The 21,422-nt window shown below is 28.1% G+C and overlaps 4 protein-coding genes across 4 annotated transcripts in view; all 4 read left to right on the top strand.

The window, feature by feature from the left end:
* The first annotated feature begins 527 nt into the window (after window positions 1-527).
* LOC108770055 (uncharacterized) lies at window positions 528-2,358 on the top strand. The gene is made up of 3 exons (XM_018521347.1): window positions 528-558; window positions 1,273-1,542; window positions 1,871-2,358. Exons 1-3 carry the CDS (start codon window positions 528-530, stop codon window positions 2,356-2,358), a joined length of 789 nt encoding a protein of 262 aa, XP_018376849.1.
* A 2,594-nt stretch (window positions 2,359-4,952) lies between these two features.
* LOC108770054 (odorant receptor 22c-like) lies at window positions 4,953-6,554 on the top strand. The gene is made up of 3 exons (XM_018521346.1): window positions 4,953-5,000; window positions 5,764-5,919; window positions 6,501-6,554. Exons 1-3 carry the CDS (start codon window positions 4,953-4,955, stop codon window positions 6,552-6,554), a joined length of 258 nt encoding a protein of 85 aa, XP_018376848.1.
* Window positions 6,555-8,502: 1,948 nt separating this feature from the next.
* Window positions 8,503-17,274, top strand: LOC108770053 (uncharacterized). Its single transcript, XM_018521345.1, has 11 exons — window positions 8,503-8,602; window positions 8,815-9,084; window positions 9,465-9,933; window positions 11,220-11,317; window positions 12,171-12,194; window positions 14,643-14,927; window positions 15,179-15,647; window positions 15,815-15,869; window positions 16,401-16,526; window positions 16,946-17,101; window positions 17,221-17,274. Exons 1-11 carry the CDS (start codon window positions 8,503-8,505, stop codon window positions 17,272-17,274), a joined length of 2,106 nt encoding a protein of 701 aa, XP_018376847.1.
* Window positions 17,275-19,514: 2,240 nt separating this feature from the next.
* LOC108770052 (uncharacterized) overlaps window positions 19,515-21,422 on the top strand; it is a 12,309-nt gene continuing 10,401 nt past the window's right edge. Inside the window, exons 1-3 of the mRNA XM_018521344.1 lie at window positions 19,515-19,602; window positions 20,150-20,419; window positions 20,498-20,977. Coding sequence (XP_018376846.1) covers window positions 19,515-19,602; window positions 20,150-20,419; window positions 20,498-20,977 — 838 coding nt within the window. The remainder of the gene's footprint in view (window positions 19,603-20,149; window positions 20,420-20,497; window positions 20,978-21,422) is intronic.

The raw sequence follows: 21,422 nt of genomic DNA, 5'->3' as shown, positions 1-21,422 counted from the left end.
TGAACCATTATAAAATACAAATTATAATCCACTTATAGTCTAGAATAATATTACTTCCACTCACATTTATCGCAACGATTAATGTCTTTGAAAGAGACATTTAAAAGATACGTATAACATTCAATTTTATTTTATCTCTTTTCTACTATAACTTTTGTGGCTATATAGTAAGTTACATTAAAGATGCAGTGGCGTTATCTTCCATTTCGCGATAAATATGTACATAATGGAGCAATATGAAGAATACGAAAAACTTTTCAAGCGAGTTTAGCATGCCTATAATGCAATACAATATTTTTATCTCTCATTTTATTAGACTAGATGTAAACAATTTTTATCAAGTGACTTGAACGTTAATAAAGTCTTTCTTACGATATCAAAAGCTATAATTGGGGATAGCATTCTTAATATTTAATGACGCGTTTTGCTATCGAGTTTCTGCATTTGTGGAGAGCATGCATTTATGATGATCATTTTACATCGTACCATCGAAAGAACAAGACATTCTTTACATTCTAATTTCCCTCATGGACATTACAAAACGTTCAGGATACAGAGGTACTAATTTCATATTATATATTTTCCGTTTATTATCCGTGTTTAATACAGCTTAACTCCGGTATATATCCGTCGCACATTGTTAAATCTATTGTCAAATTTAACTTAATGTGAGTTGCCACTGCTCCTACTAAATATATCGTTATTTTTTTCTAAAATAATTAAATTTGACACTGTATAGTGTCAAATATAACCATTGCTTTAATATAAAATAACGATATGATTGAGTGGGAGCAGTGGCAACTCACATTAAGTTAAATTTGACACTACAGATTTAATAGTGCACCTATCAAATTTTATAATTTATCGAATATTATTTACTAAAACAAATAAACTTTTCAATAAAAACATTATGCTTTCTACTACTATGAAAAAATTAGAAATCCAAAATATTTATTTTGCATACTAAAAAAAATTGTTTGAATCCTTGCATATTTACCGTATATCCTATAGGGTTAAGTGTAATTACTTTTTTGAGTAATTTGCACGCAATCAGAGTAGTTTCGTGCAAATTACTCCGACTACTTCTGTTTTTCCTGACTTCTGCAGCGTAAATATTGTTACTCTATTTAGTAAATAAATTTATATAATTTTGTATTGTAAATCCATTTTTGAGATATGGCATTATCATTAATTTTGATATAATTGTTTATTTTATACATTGATTTGTAATTATTTTATCCAAATCATTTATATTGTATAAAAATTTATCAGATTTTATGTGGGCAGTAAATCTACATCGTGTAGGTTTCAAAATGGTGGGTTTGTGGCCTAAACTCAACAAATGTACTAAGAAAAGTTTGTGGCCAGAAATTTGGTTCGGCATCGTTCTTATTTTATTGATATTTGTTTGTAATATTCCAATGATATGTGCAGTTATACAAGTTTGGGGCAATATGCTATTTGTAATAAACAATTTACAGACAGCATTACCCCAGCTGATGGTATCATTGAAATACATTATCATACGACGGAAACAAACAGGTATGTTCAGAATTATATGAAGTAAAATATTTAGCATTATATTTCATTGATTGTTAAACCATGTTGTGAGGAATAATTATAATTGCAAATATATTGTGGATATAGTATCAGTGGATATAATATATCAGTAACCGGAAATTATATACTATTAGTATATAATTTATTCCTATATAGTAACGTATATAAAAATAAAATATAAAGTGTGTATTATTATCTGTTTATGATAGTTCATAAATAATAACATATAAGTATCTAAATAATTCAATATTTTAGCGTCTTTAACAATACTTACATTTTATGTATATATATATATATTTACATTTTTAAGTACTCTTGTCAATTGTAAATATGATGGCGGAAGATTGGATGGCATTCAAGATGGATGAAGAAAGAGATGTGATGATAAAACGAGCACAAACAGGACGATTAATTATGATGATTGGATATGCTCTCGTGGTAATAGGGTTTCTCACATTAATTATTCTTCCTTGTTTTGGCATTCAAGTAACACACGTAACAAATTCTACGGGTCGGTATAAAGCATTACCGTTGGAAACGTATCACTTCTACAATACAGATAAGAGTCCGCAATTTGAGTTGACATATTTTATTCAGACTGTGACAACGTTGTTAGCAGCTATTACTTATATGTCTATAGATATTTTTCTAGTACTAACAGTTCTTCATATTTGTGGCCAGTTAGAAAACTTTAGATATCGATTAATTAATTTGATTTCATGCAAAAACTTCAATAAAGTTTTAAACAACATTGTGACGACCCATTTACGTCTTATCAGGTATGAATTTTTATTGTGACGATAGAGGGCGTTCAACAAAATTGATTTAGATGCATTATTGAAAATATTTTCTTCCACACACATTTTAAACTTTAAATGTTACATTTTTTTATTCATATTTATATGTTTATAGCAAAGATATTAATTTTTTATTTACTTTCCAATTCTGTTATCGTATCCATTGTACACTTTATTATGTTTTATTTCCTAGCACATGTAGTTGTAAAACTCGTTTGTTAAAAATATTTTATTAGCTCATAATGTAATAAGTATATTAATATCTATGCTTGTTTATTACAAAATGAAATCACACGATGCTCGATTTCTTGAATGATAGCATGCATATAAGGTCTGTTTCTGTGGCTGAACCAATGTACTCTTTTGGAAGAAAGAGACTTCTAGTGCAGTCTATGCAGGAACAGAAAACAGACCAATAGTCATGCCTACTCTGATGTATGCTAGAATTCGTTCATGTATTAAGCGCTGCATATAGGTATGTACATGATTTTTGTATTTGTTATTGATTACTTCATAGCTTATTTCCTTACATGCACCAATCAAAAGAAGTGATTACTAATTTCATAGTTATTTGTCAAACGTCAGACTGTATGCATCAAAGCAAGCATAGTAGCATGCATGTGTGCATGCATGCGTGAATACTTATCATTCAAGAAATCGAGCATTGTATAATTCCATCTTTAGTCAGAAATTTAATAAATGATACTAAATAGACGATGATATGTACATATTTTTCCTGGATATATATTTTTTCAAGAAATGAAAGTCACTACTTTTTAAAAATAACTGCGTTTGCTTTTTATCAAGTGAAAAAAGTAATTCTTCTCTCATCATTACCGAGTGAAAAAAGTAATTCGTTATCGTTACTTAAAAAATTATAAATATTAATTTGTTACTTTTCCGTGTGAAAGCACAACTAAGAAAGGAAGATGTTTTTTTGGTTCAAACTTTATTCATAATAATATTTCAGAGAGTGAATTTATACATATACACATCTAGTTCTATAAACTACGCGCCGATTAAATTTTCGGTCTTGAAATATAATTCGAATAAGGATATTTTTTGCAACAAATTTTATAGAATATGTCATTATATTCGTCAAACTTAAAGATTAGTATTCATAAAGTTTGTTCTTATATTAATACACCAAAAAAAAAATTTTAATATTAGCAGAAACAGCTAAATCTTAGAGGATTTTATTCTTATATACGGCCTCAAGAGGAATCTTCTGAAATCAAGAGGAAAATATGCTAAGCACAATATTCTTACAGTTAAAGTACCTACTTTCGTTTTGCATCTGCAGTAAAAACCTTGCTGTTCCTAATATAATTTACTCGTAAGAGGGCACTCCGCTTTCAATAAATATATTCCTTTTCATATAAGAGGAAAACTGTTACAATAATCTCCAATACATTTTTAATGAATAGTCCAGTGAATTGGAAGAGGAATACTCTTTCTGTAAAAGTTTCTGCTTAGAATATGAGGTTACCGGAAATTTTACTTTACAATTAGATTATCTTTTTTTGAGTGTACAGTATCGTTTACCTACATCACTTTTGTCGACAGTTCTTTTGCACACAAAAATTATTGCCTACAGCTCGATTGCCTACAAATACTTTTGCGCACAAATAAATATTTTAGAAATGGAGTTACTTTGGCCTATATACATATATTATTGCCTACAAGTATTATTGCCTATAGCTTTATTGCCTACATAGACTTTTGCGCACAAATAAAACTTTTAGAAGCAGAGTTACTTTTGCTTACACGTATTATTGCCTACAGCTCGATTGCCTACAAGCACATTCTTGCGCACAAATATAAAATTAAAGTAAATTAAGTAAGAAAATAATTTATATTTTTAGGAAATCTGTCATGTGAACAGTGGGGTGTCAGCGTAGACAGTGTCTGCTTGAAATATTTTTCCAAAAAAATCTAACCCTAACTAACTCATTTTTTGGTGTAAGGTAATCCTCATTTCACGTGGAAGACTGTGAACTGTAGGCAATAATGTATATAAGCAATCGACCTGTAGGCAATAATACAAGTAGTCAAAAGTAACTCTGTTTCTAAAATTTTTATTTGTGCGCAAAAGTGCATGTAGGCAATCGAGCTGTAGGCAATAATTTTTTTGTGCAAATGAACTGTCGGCAAAAGTGATGTAAGCAAACGATACTGTAGGCAATCGATTTGTAACCAAAAGCAACCATTTCAAAAGTAACTTGTAACGGTGACGGCGTCACAAATAATACATTACTTGCATTCCCTGTATAATTTTGTTCATATAGCATTTTATCGATTCAATGTGGGAACCCTTTTAAATATTTTTATTTTTACAGATTTGCTGAAAATATCGAAAATACATACTCTTTAATGGTATTAGTATTGATCCTACATTTTTGTATTGTATTTTGCCTAGGTGGATTTTCATTTACTATTGTAAGTTTTAGCGTAAGAAAATACATATATTAATGCATGCATATACTTCTTTACCTTCTTATAATTTATATATTTCAGATACTTACTGACAGAAAAATAGATAAGTCTGTTATCGCACAAGGATTTTACTCGATATTGCTTCTTATTTTCTTATTGATGAATACTTTTCTCTATTGTACAGCGGGAGAACTAGTAATGGATCAAGTAAGTCCTACCCTACAGTGAGTAAGTTATAATATATAGACATATTATGTAAATTTATTATGTTTTATATCTGGAGCAAATATTTTATTAGTTATATTTTATATATTATATCTAAAAAAAGTTTCTCTTGTTATGTTATTATAATACTATTTGTTATCAAAATTGTTACCATATTACTAGAAAAAATTAGTAAAAATTTATATTGTTACACATTTCTACATTTAAACGACCGTTTCTGAATGAAAATTAAACAAGAATACAAATTCAATTAAATTGTATGACATTTCTGTTTCTAATTTTTATTTTGACATAGAAACAATATTAAATGAAAATAGACCGAGAAATATTTGACACAAATGTGTTACGTCTGTTAGGAATGCTTATTCAGTCAAGACTTGATATCAATTGATATAGTGAGAATTTTAATTTATAATTTCCAATTAAAAAATTAAATCATTTACAGTACTTTAAAGGTTATTACATTAATAGTATTAAATTGCTTATAATTAATATTATTACGTACTCTAGCTAGTTTAAAATTGTTTTAAAACTTCCAAATAATCAGCGCGCAATTTGTTTGAACTGGAAATCGATAAATTTATATCAATATTATCAATTATCAAGACTCACCTTGATCGAATATGGATTGCTTCACTTATTCGTATTGAAAAAATAAGAAATTAAGTTTTAATTAACTAATGTTTCTAAAAATACTCATTGAAATGGCATGGACAATAATATTTTCTTGTATGTATTTATTAAGTCCAATGCAGTATATCGTATAATATGCGATCTTGAATGGTACAAGTTGGAATCAAGGAAGGCGAGAAGTCTTATTTTGTTAATAATGCGAGCCAAACATCCTTTTCGTTTCACTGCAGGAAAGATTTTTCCATTAACGATGGTTACTTTTTGCAGCGTAAGATTATTCAGAATTCTCTCGTTATAATTTTATTCTTTTAATATTTAATGGAATTTGGTTTACTTTTGTATGTAACTTCTCTCTCTCCCACACACGCATGTCCACACAACTGTCTATGATTCCTATTATAATAATTTGTTAATAAACAACGAGCAATTTTTTGAATGATATTCAAGGTCACGACCTTCACAACAAATGAATGTCATTGGAAATTGTTCCTCTTTTCTACAGTTTTACCTAACTTTTTAACAAATAGTAAGCGATGGCTAAAACTTTTTGAATGTTGCTCAAGATCATGACCTTAAATATCATATGTCAAAGTCAAGATCACTGAAAGGTGTTTCCCTTTTCAGTTTTACTAATTATATTATAAATAAATCAGATTGCATGTAATAATGATATATGCTACATTTATTTATGTATTAAACTTTGAAAAATATTTATATGTACAAATTATAAAATAATCATTAATATTCTGATTTTTATAACAAATATAGACAAAAAATCAATTCAAGATATTTTTTAGTTAATATCTGGTAACTGTTTCATTATTTGTCTAAATAAAAATAACTTTTTAGATACTAAAGACATCATGTGGTTACATATCATTTTTACTGGCAAAACGTGGTTGAACATTATAATGATAGATATATTAATATTTCCTATTTATGGTAGAAGTAAATGTGTGTTTGCAGTTAAATAATTATGAGTAATAGACAAAAAAATATATTTAATATATAATTGTTATTACGATAAAAATTAAGTTCCAGTTTGTGTATTGTTTATTGTTAATTATATTATCAAATTCTTTAATATAATAATGTTATCAATTTTCGTTGAAGATTATATTTTGTATATGATTTTGAATAAAATTGTATATGATATAATAATATTTGATATTTTTCTACGTTTTATTAAAACAGTATGTGGTAGGATGAATGCACTTATGATGATATAATTAAGTACTTTATCTTTGCCGTACAGAAATATTGCAGAATATATTGGCTGTTTTATTGTAAAAATGTCAACTTTTTTAAAGCTTATTAGGTTTAGTTTTATACTCTTCAGGATGTTAAAACTTTTCTAAAGCCGGTTTATAACTGATTCTTATATTTAAAACAGAGACGTATATTAAAAAGTCGCAGTCTCTTATATTGTTTAGGACATTATTTTATCAAAGGAAATGTATGGACAATAAAAAGTTATAAAATATTATATTTGATACGTATTATGTAATGTCGTATTATTTGTTTCTTTAACTACAATGTTTTTCAGGTATAGTACACGTATATAATCTCATTAAAATTGTATTCTTTTTCATTTAGAAATAAATTTACACATAATATAAATTAAAATATGGAATAAATATAAAGTGAATATGAAAAAAATTTTCATACGAATTCAACAAACTGGGGGATCCCGTTTGCCTACAAATCGATTGCCTACAGTATCATTTGCCTATATTACTTTTGCCGACAGTTCGTTTGCACACAAAAATTATTGCCTACAGCTCGATTGCCTACACTTTTGCGCACAAATAAAAATTTTAGAAACGGAGTAACTTTTGCCTACATGTATTATTGCCTACATGTATTATTGCCTACAAGTATTATTGCCTACAACTCGATTTCCTACATGCATTTTTGCACACAAATAAAAATTTTAGAAACGGAGTTACTTGTGCCTACATGTATTATTGTCTACATATATTATTGCCTACAAGTCGATTGCCTACATACGTTATTGCCTACAGCTTACAACCTTCCACGCGAAATGAGAGCTACCTTACACCAAAAAATGGGTTAGGTGGAGTTAGATATTTTTGGAAAAATATTCCAAGCGGACACTGTCTACGCTGACACCCCACTGTTTACATGACACATTTCCTATAAAAATATAAATTATTTTCTTACTTAAATTTAATTTTATATTTGTGCGCAAAAGTGCTTGTAGGCAATCGAGCTGTAGGCAATAATACATGTAGGCAATCGAGCTGCAGACAATAATACATGTAGGCAAAAGTAACTCTGCTTCTAAAAGTTTTATTTATGCGCAAAAGTGCATGTAAGGAATAGAGCTGTAGGCAATAATACATGTAGGCAATAATACATGTAGGCAAAAATAACTCCGTTTCTAAAATTTTTATTTGTGTGTAGAAATACATGTAGGCAATCGAATTGTAGGCAATAATATCTGTATGCAATAATACATGTAGACAATAGTTACATGTAAGCAAAAGTTACTCCGTTTCTAAAATTTTTTTTGTGCGCATAAGTGCATGTAGGCAATCGAGCTGTAGGCAATAATTTTTGTGTGCAAACGAACTGTCGGCAAAAGTGATGCAGGCAAACGGTACTGTAAGCGCAACAAACTTATACCGTGTAATATGCGAAGCAATATTTTCCTTCTTATGTCAAAACTTTTTCTGTCTCTTGTCAGACGTAAACAATTTTTATGTCCTGCTGTACGCTTATAAAGTTTTTTGCCTCACCAACAACTGTAATCAATTGGAGATAGCATTTTTAATATTTAATACAGCGTTTAACGAGGGTGCCGTTGTCTTGCTCTTATATAGAAAGCATGCGCAATAATCGTTTTACATTGCATGGTGGAAAGACCAGGACGATCTTCTTCAAGTTAGTCTTCAACATGAACATTACGAGCTCTTCAGGTTATAGAGGTATGATTCCGTATTATATGTAGATATATATTTCGTTTTTTTTTTTGTGACACGTGTTCTATACGTTCTATATACTTAATTATAATTTTATATTATAAATCCTTATCATTGCATTATTGTTTTCTCTCTTATGTTATAATTAGTCTTTTAATAACTTATGTATTAATTTACAATTATTTTATCAATATCTTTTATTTTGTATAAAAAATTAGATTTCGTATGGGCAGTTGAATTACATCGTTTAGGCTTGAAATTGATCGGTTTGTGGCCTTCAACCGATGAAATTTCTAAGAAAAAATTGGGATCTAATATTCGCGTGGGTTTCATTTTCATTACTGTAATATTCGTTTCTGGTGTGCCGCTTGTATGGGCGCTTATACGAGTTTGGGGCGACATGGTACTTATGATAGATAATTTACGAATTACATTACCTCTTATAGTGGTTTTGTTTAAATTTATTATTATGCGATGGAAACGAAAAGGTACGTGTCATAATATAATTTGATATAAACTATTTAACTGAATCTTATCTATTTCATTTTTATATTAAATTATTATTATAATTTATATAAAACATAACAGATTATAACGTTAAAGAAATAAGATATTACATGTGATTATTTCTTCTCCTGTCGTTCTTCCTTTCTTTTTTCTTTCTTTTCCTATCCGAAATAAAATATTAAATGTTCTTGATACTTTTTTATTTCAGAAGATTAGCTGTATTTATTTGTTAACTTCCCAAGTTTTGAACCAAATGTGTTTGGTTCAATAATTTGATAGTTAAAAAACAGTTATAATTAATTATAAATAATTCGATATTCCTCCATATTATTAATGTTGTATTTTTTTATATATTTCCAAGTTCTTTTATCCATTGTCAATATGATGACGGAAGATTGGATATCACTAAAATTAAACACAGAAAGAGATGTGATGATAAAACGAGCGCGATCGGCTCGATTACTCATAATTTTTGGATTTGTTTTAATGACATTTGCATTTATCATGTTAATTATTTTTCCTTGCTTTGATATACAAATAAGGCACATAACAAATCTTACTGATCGGAAAAAACCGCTACCACTGCAAACGTATTATTTCTACGATACAGATAAGAGTCCACAATTTGAGTTGACATTTCTTGTTCAAGCCGTAACGATTTCTCTAGCAGGTATAATTTATACATCAGTAGATGCTTTTCTTGGGCTCGTGATCTTTCACATATGCGGGCAATTAGAGAACTTTAGACGCCGTTTAGTCAAATTGATTTTGTGCAAAAATTTCAACCGAGCTCTGAACAACAGCGTAATGTATCATTTAAGACTCATCAGGTGTGAATTTTAACTATAAAAATAGAATGTGAAAATAGAATGTCAAATTATCAGCGTGTCTATTAATTTTTAATATTAAATTGATAATATTTATTAGCATTTCTTGCAAGTTTATTAAAAATTAATTTTTTTTAATTATTATTTTTATTTTTAATAGATAATAAATTTTACTAGTATAAGTATCTGTAAGATAAAACAAGGCTTTTTCGTCCAGTTTTCGCAATAATTTATGTTTCTGAACAGCAATGTTGATTATTTAAAAATATTTGTGCTCTCAAAAAGCAATCATAATTGTATAATGTAATTATAAGCATATCATTGCAAAAAGATATTGTTTACTATCTTAAATTTTCGTATTACTTTAAAGTCGAAACTGACGAAATTGCCTCGCCCTACTCTATGACGAGACTGATGTTATAAATTAAGTTTATTCATATTAGCTACATTTTAATCTCTTTTTCCTTCAATCTTTCTGTTCTACATAATGTTGCATTCTTATTTCTCATTGATCAAATAAGACAGATCAGCTCATCATCCACGTTAGCTGTTTTAAGATTGCTGTGAGGCAGTTTTTGCCCGAGAAATAGGTTACACTACTATATAATTCCTCCATACTCGTCAGACATAACACCGTGTAACTTGTTTCTTTTCTCGAGAGTTAAATTTCAAGGGGATTTGTTTTGTATCTATTATTAAAATAAAGAAGAAAAGGATAGAAATCTTGAGGCAGTTACTGACAAATGATGAGTTACATCGTGCTTTTGGTCAATGGCAAATAAAAATATAGATGCAAGAGAGTTATATACTTTTGGCCGAGAAATATCACACAGATTACTCTAAAACATTTTCCATAGACTTGTAATTTCTTTCTTTTTCCTAAAGTTAAATATGTGCTTAAAGAAATTTGTATCACGCTTGAGGTAAAAGAAAGAAAATGACGAAGATTTTGGGAGCTGACGGATAATATAAACTATAATATGCTTTTGTTCAATGGCAAATAAAAATACAACGATATATAGATACACAAGTATTGTACATTAAAGAAGAAAGAGAGGTTAAAATATAATCGGAATAAATAAACTTAAATTATGTAACATCTGCAGACAGCATCGTAACTTCTAGAAACTGTTAACATCATTTCTTAATTAGCAAATGGTTAAGTATAAATAAACAATATTAAATGGCACGACATTATTTGATCTTTAAATGTATAACTATGTTTAAGTGTAGACTTTTATTAGCCTTAAACTAACATTTCCCTTAAATTTTCTGTTTTGTACTTCTAGATTTGCTGATAACATTGAAAAAACATTTTCGTTAATGATGCTTGGATTGGTAATTTATTTTGGTATCGTATTTTGCCTATGCGGATTTTTACTTGTTAGTGTAAGTTTTGGTGAAACAAATATATTGAAAACGTTTTAATTCTTACACATTTTAATTTATGCAATGTAATTTACATGAGTCTATGTATCTAACGTTATTATATGTCTAACGTATGACAATTTGTTTTTTATTAATTAGCGAGATATATTATCCAGGTAGTTACTGATCAAAATATAAATAATGCGAATGTCGCACAAGCATGTTATATGGCAATTGCTGCTCTTATCTTATTGACGCACACATTTCTGTATTGTGGTGCCGGAGAGCTTATAATAGGGCAAGTAAGTTAAATACGTTTATACAGATACATAAAAAAATATATATATATGAAAGTTATCCAAAAAGAAAGTTCCGATGGCTTATTAATCGTACTTACAGAAAATTTTTACTGCTTTTAAAAGTGCACACCTTACACTATTTTTCTACATAGTTGCCGTCAAACATTGTATCCCTTCATCATAGAAAATTGCCGCCTGTGAGGCAATAAACCACGTAGTGATAGCTTCTTTGAAGATAAAATTCAGCCGCATTAATGTTGTTCGCATTTAAGAAACGGATGCAAACCACAAATTATAATGCGTATACAATAAATATAAACCAATAATTGAAAATCGTGTCAATCTCTTGTCAGTGAATTAACAAACTCACGCATGCGCGACCGCACTGCTGCGGCGGTAAAATTTAAAAACGGAACTTACTTTCTGGATAGCCTTCGTATATAAGAATGCGTATACATACATATAAGAATATATTATATTATATAAAAACATAATATAAATGTAATGTTGTAATATATGTATAGCAATTATGTTACGCATTAAAATTTTTTAGACTTTGTTATGCACCCAGAGAAAGGTTTCTTCAATTTAAAAAAATGTTTCTTTGTTATACGGTTAAAGAAAATATTTCTTTGATTTGAACGTCATTTCTTTGATTTAAACATAATTTCTTTAAATCAAATAAATTTTTTTATTTAAATAAAAAAAATGTTTAAATCAAATGACGTTCAAATCAAAGAAATTTTTTCTTTAACTGCATAGCAAAGAAATTTTTCTTTGAATCAACGAAACCTTTCTCTGGATGTGTATGTGTTCAATAATTACAATATATAATTTTTGTATGTTGTATTATAGTTGCCTTTGCATATATCTCTTTAAATGTGTTAAATTGCTAAGAAGCTATTGAAGATTTATTGTTACATGTATTTTTGTATATATTTTTATGAGATAATATTCTTATAAACATTAATTACATTTTAATAAAATTTTAGTAAAATTCACTTATTTAAATAATTGAATGATTAATATTTTAATAATTTTTAAGTTTTTTTAATTTTTTTTAAATATCTATAAAGATAGAAAATTAATTAAAATAAAATTATTTAATTTATATTATCGCATTTATTATTGTTTGTGATAACTTGTACTGTAATGATAAACGTATATTTAAGTATATGTTACATGTACATATTTTTTATTGTTAAGTGTGCAGCTTTATATCGTGCTGTGTGTGATCTTGAATGGTATAAATTGGAATCAAGAAAAGCGAGAAGTCTTATTTTATTAATAATACGAACCAATGAACCATTTCACATCACTGCAGGAAAAATTGTTCCGTTAACGATGACCACATTTTGTAGTGTAAGATTATATAGATAATAATTTTTAGTTTACTTATGCTTTTCCATACTGAATATAATCTAATTTATTTTTATATTTAATATCTTCGATTAAGAATACCAATCAAAACGTAAATGTAAAAAAAAGTTATAATTACAAACATAGTAGAAAAATGCAATCAAGATTATTTTTGGGTAAATATTTTTCTTTTCCTTCTAGAATACATCCAAATAACAATAAGTCTTATTTCAGCTTTTAAAAACGTCGGCTGGCTATATATCGTTTTTACTGGCAAAAGGAAGTTGAAAATAGTGTTAATATATTTTTATTCTAAATAGAAAAAATACTGTATTTTCAATAAAATATTTCCGAATATAGAAGTTATAATTATTTATATTTAGCTATTGTTAATAGAAATAAAGTATGGTGTAGTTTACCTTAATGTTTATCATTTATTGCAAATTATATCCTTTTTATTTAGAAGAAATGCTTTTGGCTTGAATTATTCTTTAGTATTCGTATATTTTGCGTACGCGGCTGAATGTAATAAAAATTATTATTGGCATTGTATTAATTGTTTCCTAATAAAACAATAAAGTAACCAGACCCTATGGTCTAGAATCCAATATAGATCTACTCGATATTTATGGATAATTATACGGTAAATTCAACAGATAACATTTGTCCATTTTGTTATTGTCAGTAAAGCAAAATGTAAAATTTATGATTGTAACGTAAAATTTCATAAGTAAGCATTAGCTTTCTATAACTACCAAGAAATGGTTATTTCTATAGTTCATGTTATGTTGTAGTTCCGTATTTATATTTTACAACACTATATTTAGTTAGTTTGCAATAATAAAATATAGTTTTGCAATAAGCATTTGAAACGTACAACAACGATAATATAACAACGATTAGGTTTTTGAACTGTAATCGTGCTGTGTATCTACTACATACAATCCCATTAAAAGCATATTATTTCTCATTTAGAAATAAAGGTGTACGTATTAAAGTTTTCTAAAAACTTTTCTCGACAGAAAGAATTATGACAGAATATTTTCTATCTCTCGTCGTAATAAACTAGACATAAACGTTTTTTATGACGAACATTTCTTTATTCGAATGTCAAGTTTTTTTATGAGACGAGTAACTGTGATCAATTGGGGATAGCATTCTTAATATTTAATGTTGCTTCGATGAGGCAACTAGGTTGTTGCACTTATGTAGCGAGCATGCGTGATAATCTTCTTATTTAAGAACGGAAAACTCGAAGCGCAGTTTTCCGTAATAGCCTTCACGAAAAACGAAGCGGAGTCTCCTGTATTGGTCTTCATGGATATCTCCGAACGTAGAGATTACAGAGGTTGGATTATTATCACATTTTTTACTTATCCTGAAATTTATTTTTGTAAGAATTTAATTTTTGCTGAATTAAGACAAAAATTATTATGTAACAAAATTAATTTGTATTGTTTGTATTATACCGTCTTCAATTCTCTATCATTTCTATCTTTTCACATATGTATAACGGACCCCTCCAATGTTATTTATTTAGGATTTTGACTTATCTGTGTTTTGACATTCTTTAATCAATTTTCTCAAAGAAGGCCTATAGATTCATTAATTTTTAGGTATTTAAGTAGCTCAATTTTTATACATATTAATTCACATTTTATTAAATATGTTAACTCTTTAATATTGAATTTCTATTAGATTTTGTGTGGGCAATTGAATTAAATCGATTCGGATTGGAACTGATCGGTTTGTGGCCTAAAACAAATGTAGTAGTTAAAGATAAATACTACACGTCCGATCTTCGCGTCGTTATTATTTTCATTATAATAACATTTATTTCTGGTATTCCACTGATGTGTTCTCTTGTACGAGTTCGTCGCAATATGCTACTCGTAACAGACAACTTACAAATTACATTACCTCTAATGATAGTTTCATTAAAACTTGTTATTATGCGATGGAAACGTTCAGGTTTGTCAACAATTTAAACCATTTAGTTTTAAGTTTCTTTCTAATTTTTTTGCATCTGATCTTTTATATCTGTATAGTGCAAGCTATCAGACGGACGTCAGAATTTATATATGTGATTTATTTCTTTTTTTCCAGTAATAATACAATAAATGTCTAATAATAATATATCAATAATTTTGTTCTTTCTTCATAAATTAGCAATTTAATATTATTGCAATAATATATACAGATAACAATCTTGTATTGTTAAGCTCTCTTACCCATCATAAAGATGATGGCGGAAGATTGGATGACATTGAAGCTTGACACAGAGAGGAACGTGATGATGAAGCGAGCGCGGACTGCTCGACTGATCGTAATTTGCGGATACGTATTGATGATACTAGCATTCACTATGATCATCATTTTTCCTTGTTTTGGCGTGCCATTCAGACGCTTAACAAATCTCACAGATCGGGATAAACCATTACCGCTACAGACATATTATTTCTACGACACAGATAAGAGTCCGCAATTTGAACTCACGCTTGTCATTCAAGCCATAACAATTTTCTTAGCAGCTATAACATATACATCGGTGGATGCTTTCCTTGGACTTACAATTCTTCACATCTGCGGCCAGTTAGAGAACTACAGAAGTCGATTGGTCAACTTGGTCTCATGCAAAGATTTTAATAATGCTTTACGAAGTAATGTGATCGCTCATCTACGACTCATCAGGTTTTTTGCAGGTTTTAATTATAACTATAGAATGATGCATAAAATAAAATTTTGCAAAACTTGCGAAAAAATTAAGTTTTGCACATTTATTTTATCTTGAAACAGTAGTACATTCTTGCACATAATAATAATGATAGAAATGTCTTCATATATCACGCATTTTTTAGCACATTTACATTGTTACGTCAACGATGCAAACACAGCACTCCCGCACTCGCGAAAGTAAAGGCACGAACTTGTAGTTAAAAAAACTTAATAAAACACAAGCACTCAGTACACAAAAAACACTACGTATTTAAACAACAGTTAGAATACATATAAGCTCGTTAGAACGGTAATGCACGCAAGCAGTTGTATCGATTGATCACAATTGGGCATAATATCGATCGGACTCAATCAGCTGACCAACAGGACGCAGGGACAAAACCGCAGGATGTAATATTATATAATAACATAAAATTAATATTAATTATTATTTTTTATATATTTCAATTTTTTTTATTTTTATAATTTTTTAATGTTTATTTTTTGATAATTATATATATATATATTGAATGTGACCATTTGCATATATTTACAATGCAGATTTGCTGGTAAGATCGAAGATACATTCACATACATCTTACATATCTTCGTTTATAATATATATTATATAACTGCACCATATATCTTATTTATGATTGTAATCATAATCTTATTGTTCATTTAACTTATGTTAATTTTTTTTTATAAAGTAAAATGTATATTTTATAGGTTGTTACCGACGATGAAACTAGTGGTATTCCTTTTTCACAAATGTTATATGCAATGATTGGCATTACTACTCTCTTAACACATACTTTTCTCTACTGCGGGGCTGGAGAACTCATAATAGAGCAAGTAAGACACATATTTATATTTGTAAATAAATTAATTATTAATTTAATTTGCGTTATGGTCGATCATTAATCTATATTAGACTTAGTTTAAAAAGAATCTCTTAAAATTTAGTAGCAACTATTTTTATACATATAATTTTATATAATTTTAAACGTATTTTATAATTTTTTTATTATTTATTTTATGACATATATTAATCTATAAAATCATGTAATGTCATTTTCATAAATATTGATAAAAAATTTAATTGATTTTTTTTATCTTCTTATAAAAGAAGACCTACTTATCTTTTTTACAATAAAGAATATTTTATATCTTTTATAAACAAGAATAAAAATTAATTAATATTTATGATAATAATCTGGTATAAAATAACAGACATTTATCTCTTATTATATATTTTTTATGCACATGTTAAGTGCGAAGCAATATACCGTACTTTGAATGATCTCGAATGGTACAAACTAGAGTCAAAAAAAGCGAGATATCTTATTTTATTGATGACACGAGCCAGTGAACCTTTTCGTTTCACTGCAGGAAAGATTATTCCATTAACAATGACTACATTTTGTAGCGTAAGATATTTTTATTGCATAAGTAGTTAATAGTCTTAAATAGATATAGAAAATGAATATATGTTTTGCGTATGAAATCTTGTTGACGGATCACTCTAAATGAAAGCCTGCTTTTTCAGCTATTAAAAACATCGGCTAGCTATATATCGTTTTTGTTGGCAAACCGAAGTTAAAGCATGAAAATTATTAGCATATAATTTGTTTTAGATTGTGATAAAAGAGTATAAAATGCAAAATATTTTTAATTAGATAATTATGATACAACTTATATTTAGAAGTAAAATGTTTAAAAAGTTTACGTTATTTATTTTAATATTTATTATGTTTATATTTTTAATTACACTATTAAAAATTTGTATGTAATAATTAATATTTATTTATATATAGATCTTGTGTTTGTTTAAATTAATTGTATCTTTTTCTTATGATTTCGTAAAAATAAAACCGAAAACAATAAATTTAATAAGTTAAATATATTCTATTGAAAAAACATCTTACATAAAAAAATTTTACTACGCGTGACGTTTTCGCAACTCAAATAATAAATAATTACTGATTATTTTTTGATTGATTACTTGTAAGTAAATATACAATTTAAGCTTATTATTTTTTAAATATTATTAAATATCTAAGAAAAATTGTGTGTCATACATGTGTGTGGTATATTTAATATGCACAGCCCTTATAAAACTTTAATATTAGTACTAACCAATTAATCACATACTTTGAGTAATAAAATGTGTGTGTATCAAAATCTATTAATATCTGTGTGATATTAGATATTAGATTATTATAGTTAAGATATTAGTTTCACACATGTGATATAATTGTGATATCCAAGTTTAGTTCTAATGTTCTTTAATAATTTTATTTAAATCGTATTTTATTTTCGACTACACACGGTAGTAAGTAGGTATATTTTACTAATAAGTTTTTTACTAATAAGTTCATTACGTAATTACTACATACAGTACATATAATACATAAATATAATTATGTTAACGTTTCAATAATTTATTTTCATAAATTATATAAAGGTTTTATTTTATTTATGTTCTTCTCTAAAACTTCTTATAATATATTAAAGCAATATAAACATATCATAATAAATATTTTTTACTCGTAAAAAGTATATTTTTAACTTAAATTGACTTTTTGTCATCTTATCCACTACTAAAAGTCATCTTACCCACATTTGGGGGCAAGATGACGAAATTGATGTGTCCTTAGAAAAATTAAATTTTAAAGAATTGTAATTTATTTAACAACTTTATAATTTTTACGAATGATAACTAAGACTGTAACTTAAAAAAAAAAATAAATCAGTCTCTTTATCTCATCACAGAAATTAGGAAAAATCGACAAACCTTAAGGTCGTCATCTTACCCCCCTTTCCTCTATATTTATTATATAATTATTTATTGTATAATTTGTAAGTAACTATTATGCTTTTTTTTAGAGAGAGAGAGAGAGAGAGAGAGAGAGAATGAGTGGGTGAGTGAGTATCAAAGTTATAATTTTATTAAATGCTCATTTTTATCCAAAGACGAGAAGAGAAGAAAGTATTGCAATGATAACGTTATAACTCTTTAGAGCTACGTTCGGAAACATCACTCCCTGTGCCCTCGTGTATTATTTTATCCTTGTTTAACATTGGATGAACAAGGATAAAACAATACACGGGGATACTCGGGTGATGTTTCCGAACGCAGTCTATAGATATTATTACACATTCACTTATTCACTTATCAAGAAATATCTTTTCAATAGATATTCACAGTACTCCTGTAGTTTATGGCACGCTAATTTTTTCCCTCGCACTTTTTGTTTGAAGTTTTACTGAATTTCTACGGCCTTTCTACAAAAGCCATTAAAACGCAACTACTCATTACTCACAACTACATATATACCTCTAGTTACGAAGTGAACACGATTATCATACAACACGCGATCGAGTATTACAAAGTATGGAGAAACTTTTAGCGTATTATTTGACGTGTTGGTGGTAGTACGTATCGTATACAACACATTGTTTCTCCCTTTTTATTAGTGTAAACGTTTTTTTGTCTTTTCCTTTTTAGTCGAAGTTATTTACGTTCTGTATCCTCTACATGGGTCTATTAAAAATTCAATGACACGTGGCTAGCTACAAAGTGCTATGCGTGCGTAAAACATTATGAAGTTAGGGGAAACTTGTATAACAGGCATAATGTCTCAACGATCCTGTTATGACAAAATATGTTTCTCTTTTTATCACTTCACAGTTATTGGTATTTTTTATGATCAATTCTTATGACCGTAAAGTTCTTTTACGAACTAAAAAAGTGCTATCAACTGGAAATAGTATTTGTAATATTTAATGTATCTCTCGACGAAGTAACCATCTTTTATACTTACATCATGAGCATGCGTGATGACCATTTTGAACTCTGGAGGTGCAAGAACCGAATTCTCTGCATTAATCTTCAATATGAACGTTACCAAACATTCACGTTATAAAGGTATCAAATACGTCTATCATATAATTTTTAATTGTAATAAAAATAACTTTTGTGAAAACTTTTGAATTATTGAAATATATTATTAATAAAAAACCAAAAATTGTGTTAAACATTAGTATCAGTCTTGTAAATATAAGTATATTACACACCGAAAGATTTTTTATCTTATGAAACCTTTTTTTATTTATCGAAATTTTTATACATACGAACTTACATATGAACTTTTTTTATTTCAAATGTATATTCAGAGTTTAAAACTTTAATTACTGATTAATTTGACATTTGTGATAGAATTACGAAACTTTTCAACTTTTATGAATATAGCTAATTCTCTCTCTCTCTCTCTCTCTCTCTCTCGGTACATACATATCAAAACTCATAAATTATCATATATCAGTTTTATCAATTTTTAAATTATTATTAAAATTTTTTTAATTTTCAAATATTTGTTATATTTATAACATAAAACAAATTTAATAAATTTTAATTAATTTGACATTATAATTTTGACAAATATTTCAATTTATTAATATTAAAATATCGCTAGATTTTGTATGGGCAATCGAACTAAATCGACTCGGTTTGGAATTAGTCGGTTTATGGCCCAAAACCAACGGAGCAGTTAAGAATACCTTCGTTTCGGATCTTCGTGTGGGCATAATTTTCTTTATAGTAACTTTCTTATCCATTATTCCTCTCTTATGCTCCCTTGTGCGAGTTTGGGGTGACATGATACTTATAGTAGACAACCTCCAAGTTGTTTTACCTTTACTAATCGTTTCACTGAAACTTATCGTCATACGATGGAAACGTACAGGTATAGCTATATCTGAAACTAATATACTTTATAGCTTCATTAACCGTAAATGTTATATATATGAGTTTATGTTTTAAGCTATTACACTGCTCGTAAAGATGATGGCAGAAGATTGGATGGAATTAAAGATAGACGCAGAAAGAAACGTGATGATTAAACGAGCACAAACTGCTCGACTGATTGTAATTTGTGGATTTTTTTTGATGATATTTATATTCATCGTGCTAATTATTCTTCCTGCTTTCGGACTACACTTCAGATATATAACAAATCTTACGGATCAGGAAAGATTATTACCCTTTCAGGCATATTACTTTTACGATACAGATAAGAGTCCGCAATTTGAGATCGCGCTTGTGATTCAAGCTGCAACGATGTTTCTAGGTGGAACAACTTATACCTCAGTAGATGTTTTTCTTGGACTTTTGATCCTTCATATCTGTGGCCAATTGGAGAACTTCAAATACCGATTGACCGATTTGACATCGTGCAAGGATTTTGATAGCGCTCTGCGTAACAATGTACAAACTCATCTGCGGATAATAAGGTTTCTCTATGGTTTATAACTGTCATAACATCAATAAATTTCAAAATTAGATGTAGTAAAGTTTTTGTAAAAGAACCCCGCACTAATCTTATGTAAAATAGATCCCAGTCAAATTGGCTGAAATTTTATTATAATGTAGATCATGATGTCCTGATCAAAAATCCTCATAAGTACAAGGTCCAAAAATGGACAGTTTTCGAAATAAGTTGAATGTCAAATATTGGAAATATGGCTAAATTCCAACATTTTATTTCCAATATCTCGAAAAAACTGTTCATTTTTGGACCTTGTGCTCATGAGGTCTTTTTATCAGGACATCATGATCTACATTATAGTAAAATTTCAGCCAATTTGACTGGGATCCATTTTACATAAGATTACTGCGGGGGTCCTTTATCTTTGCATAAGTTGATTAATTTTTAACTGTTGAATATATACAGGGTGGACCATCTGAAG

This window comes from Trachymyrmex cornetzi, unplaced genomic scaffold, assembly GCF_001594075.2.
Source record: "Trachymyrmex cornetzi isolate Tcor2-1 unplaced genomic scaffold, Tcor1.1 scaffold99, whole genome shotgun sequence".
NCBI classification, from domain to species: domain Eukaryota; kingdom Metazoa; phylum Arthropoda; class Insecta; order Hymenoptera; family Formicidae; genus Trachymyrmex; species Trachymyrmex cornetzi.
Note: the sequence above shows the minus strand (reverse complement) of the source record. Positions and strands in the feature narration are given on the sequence as shown.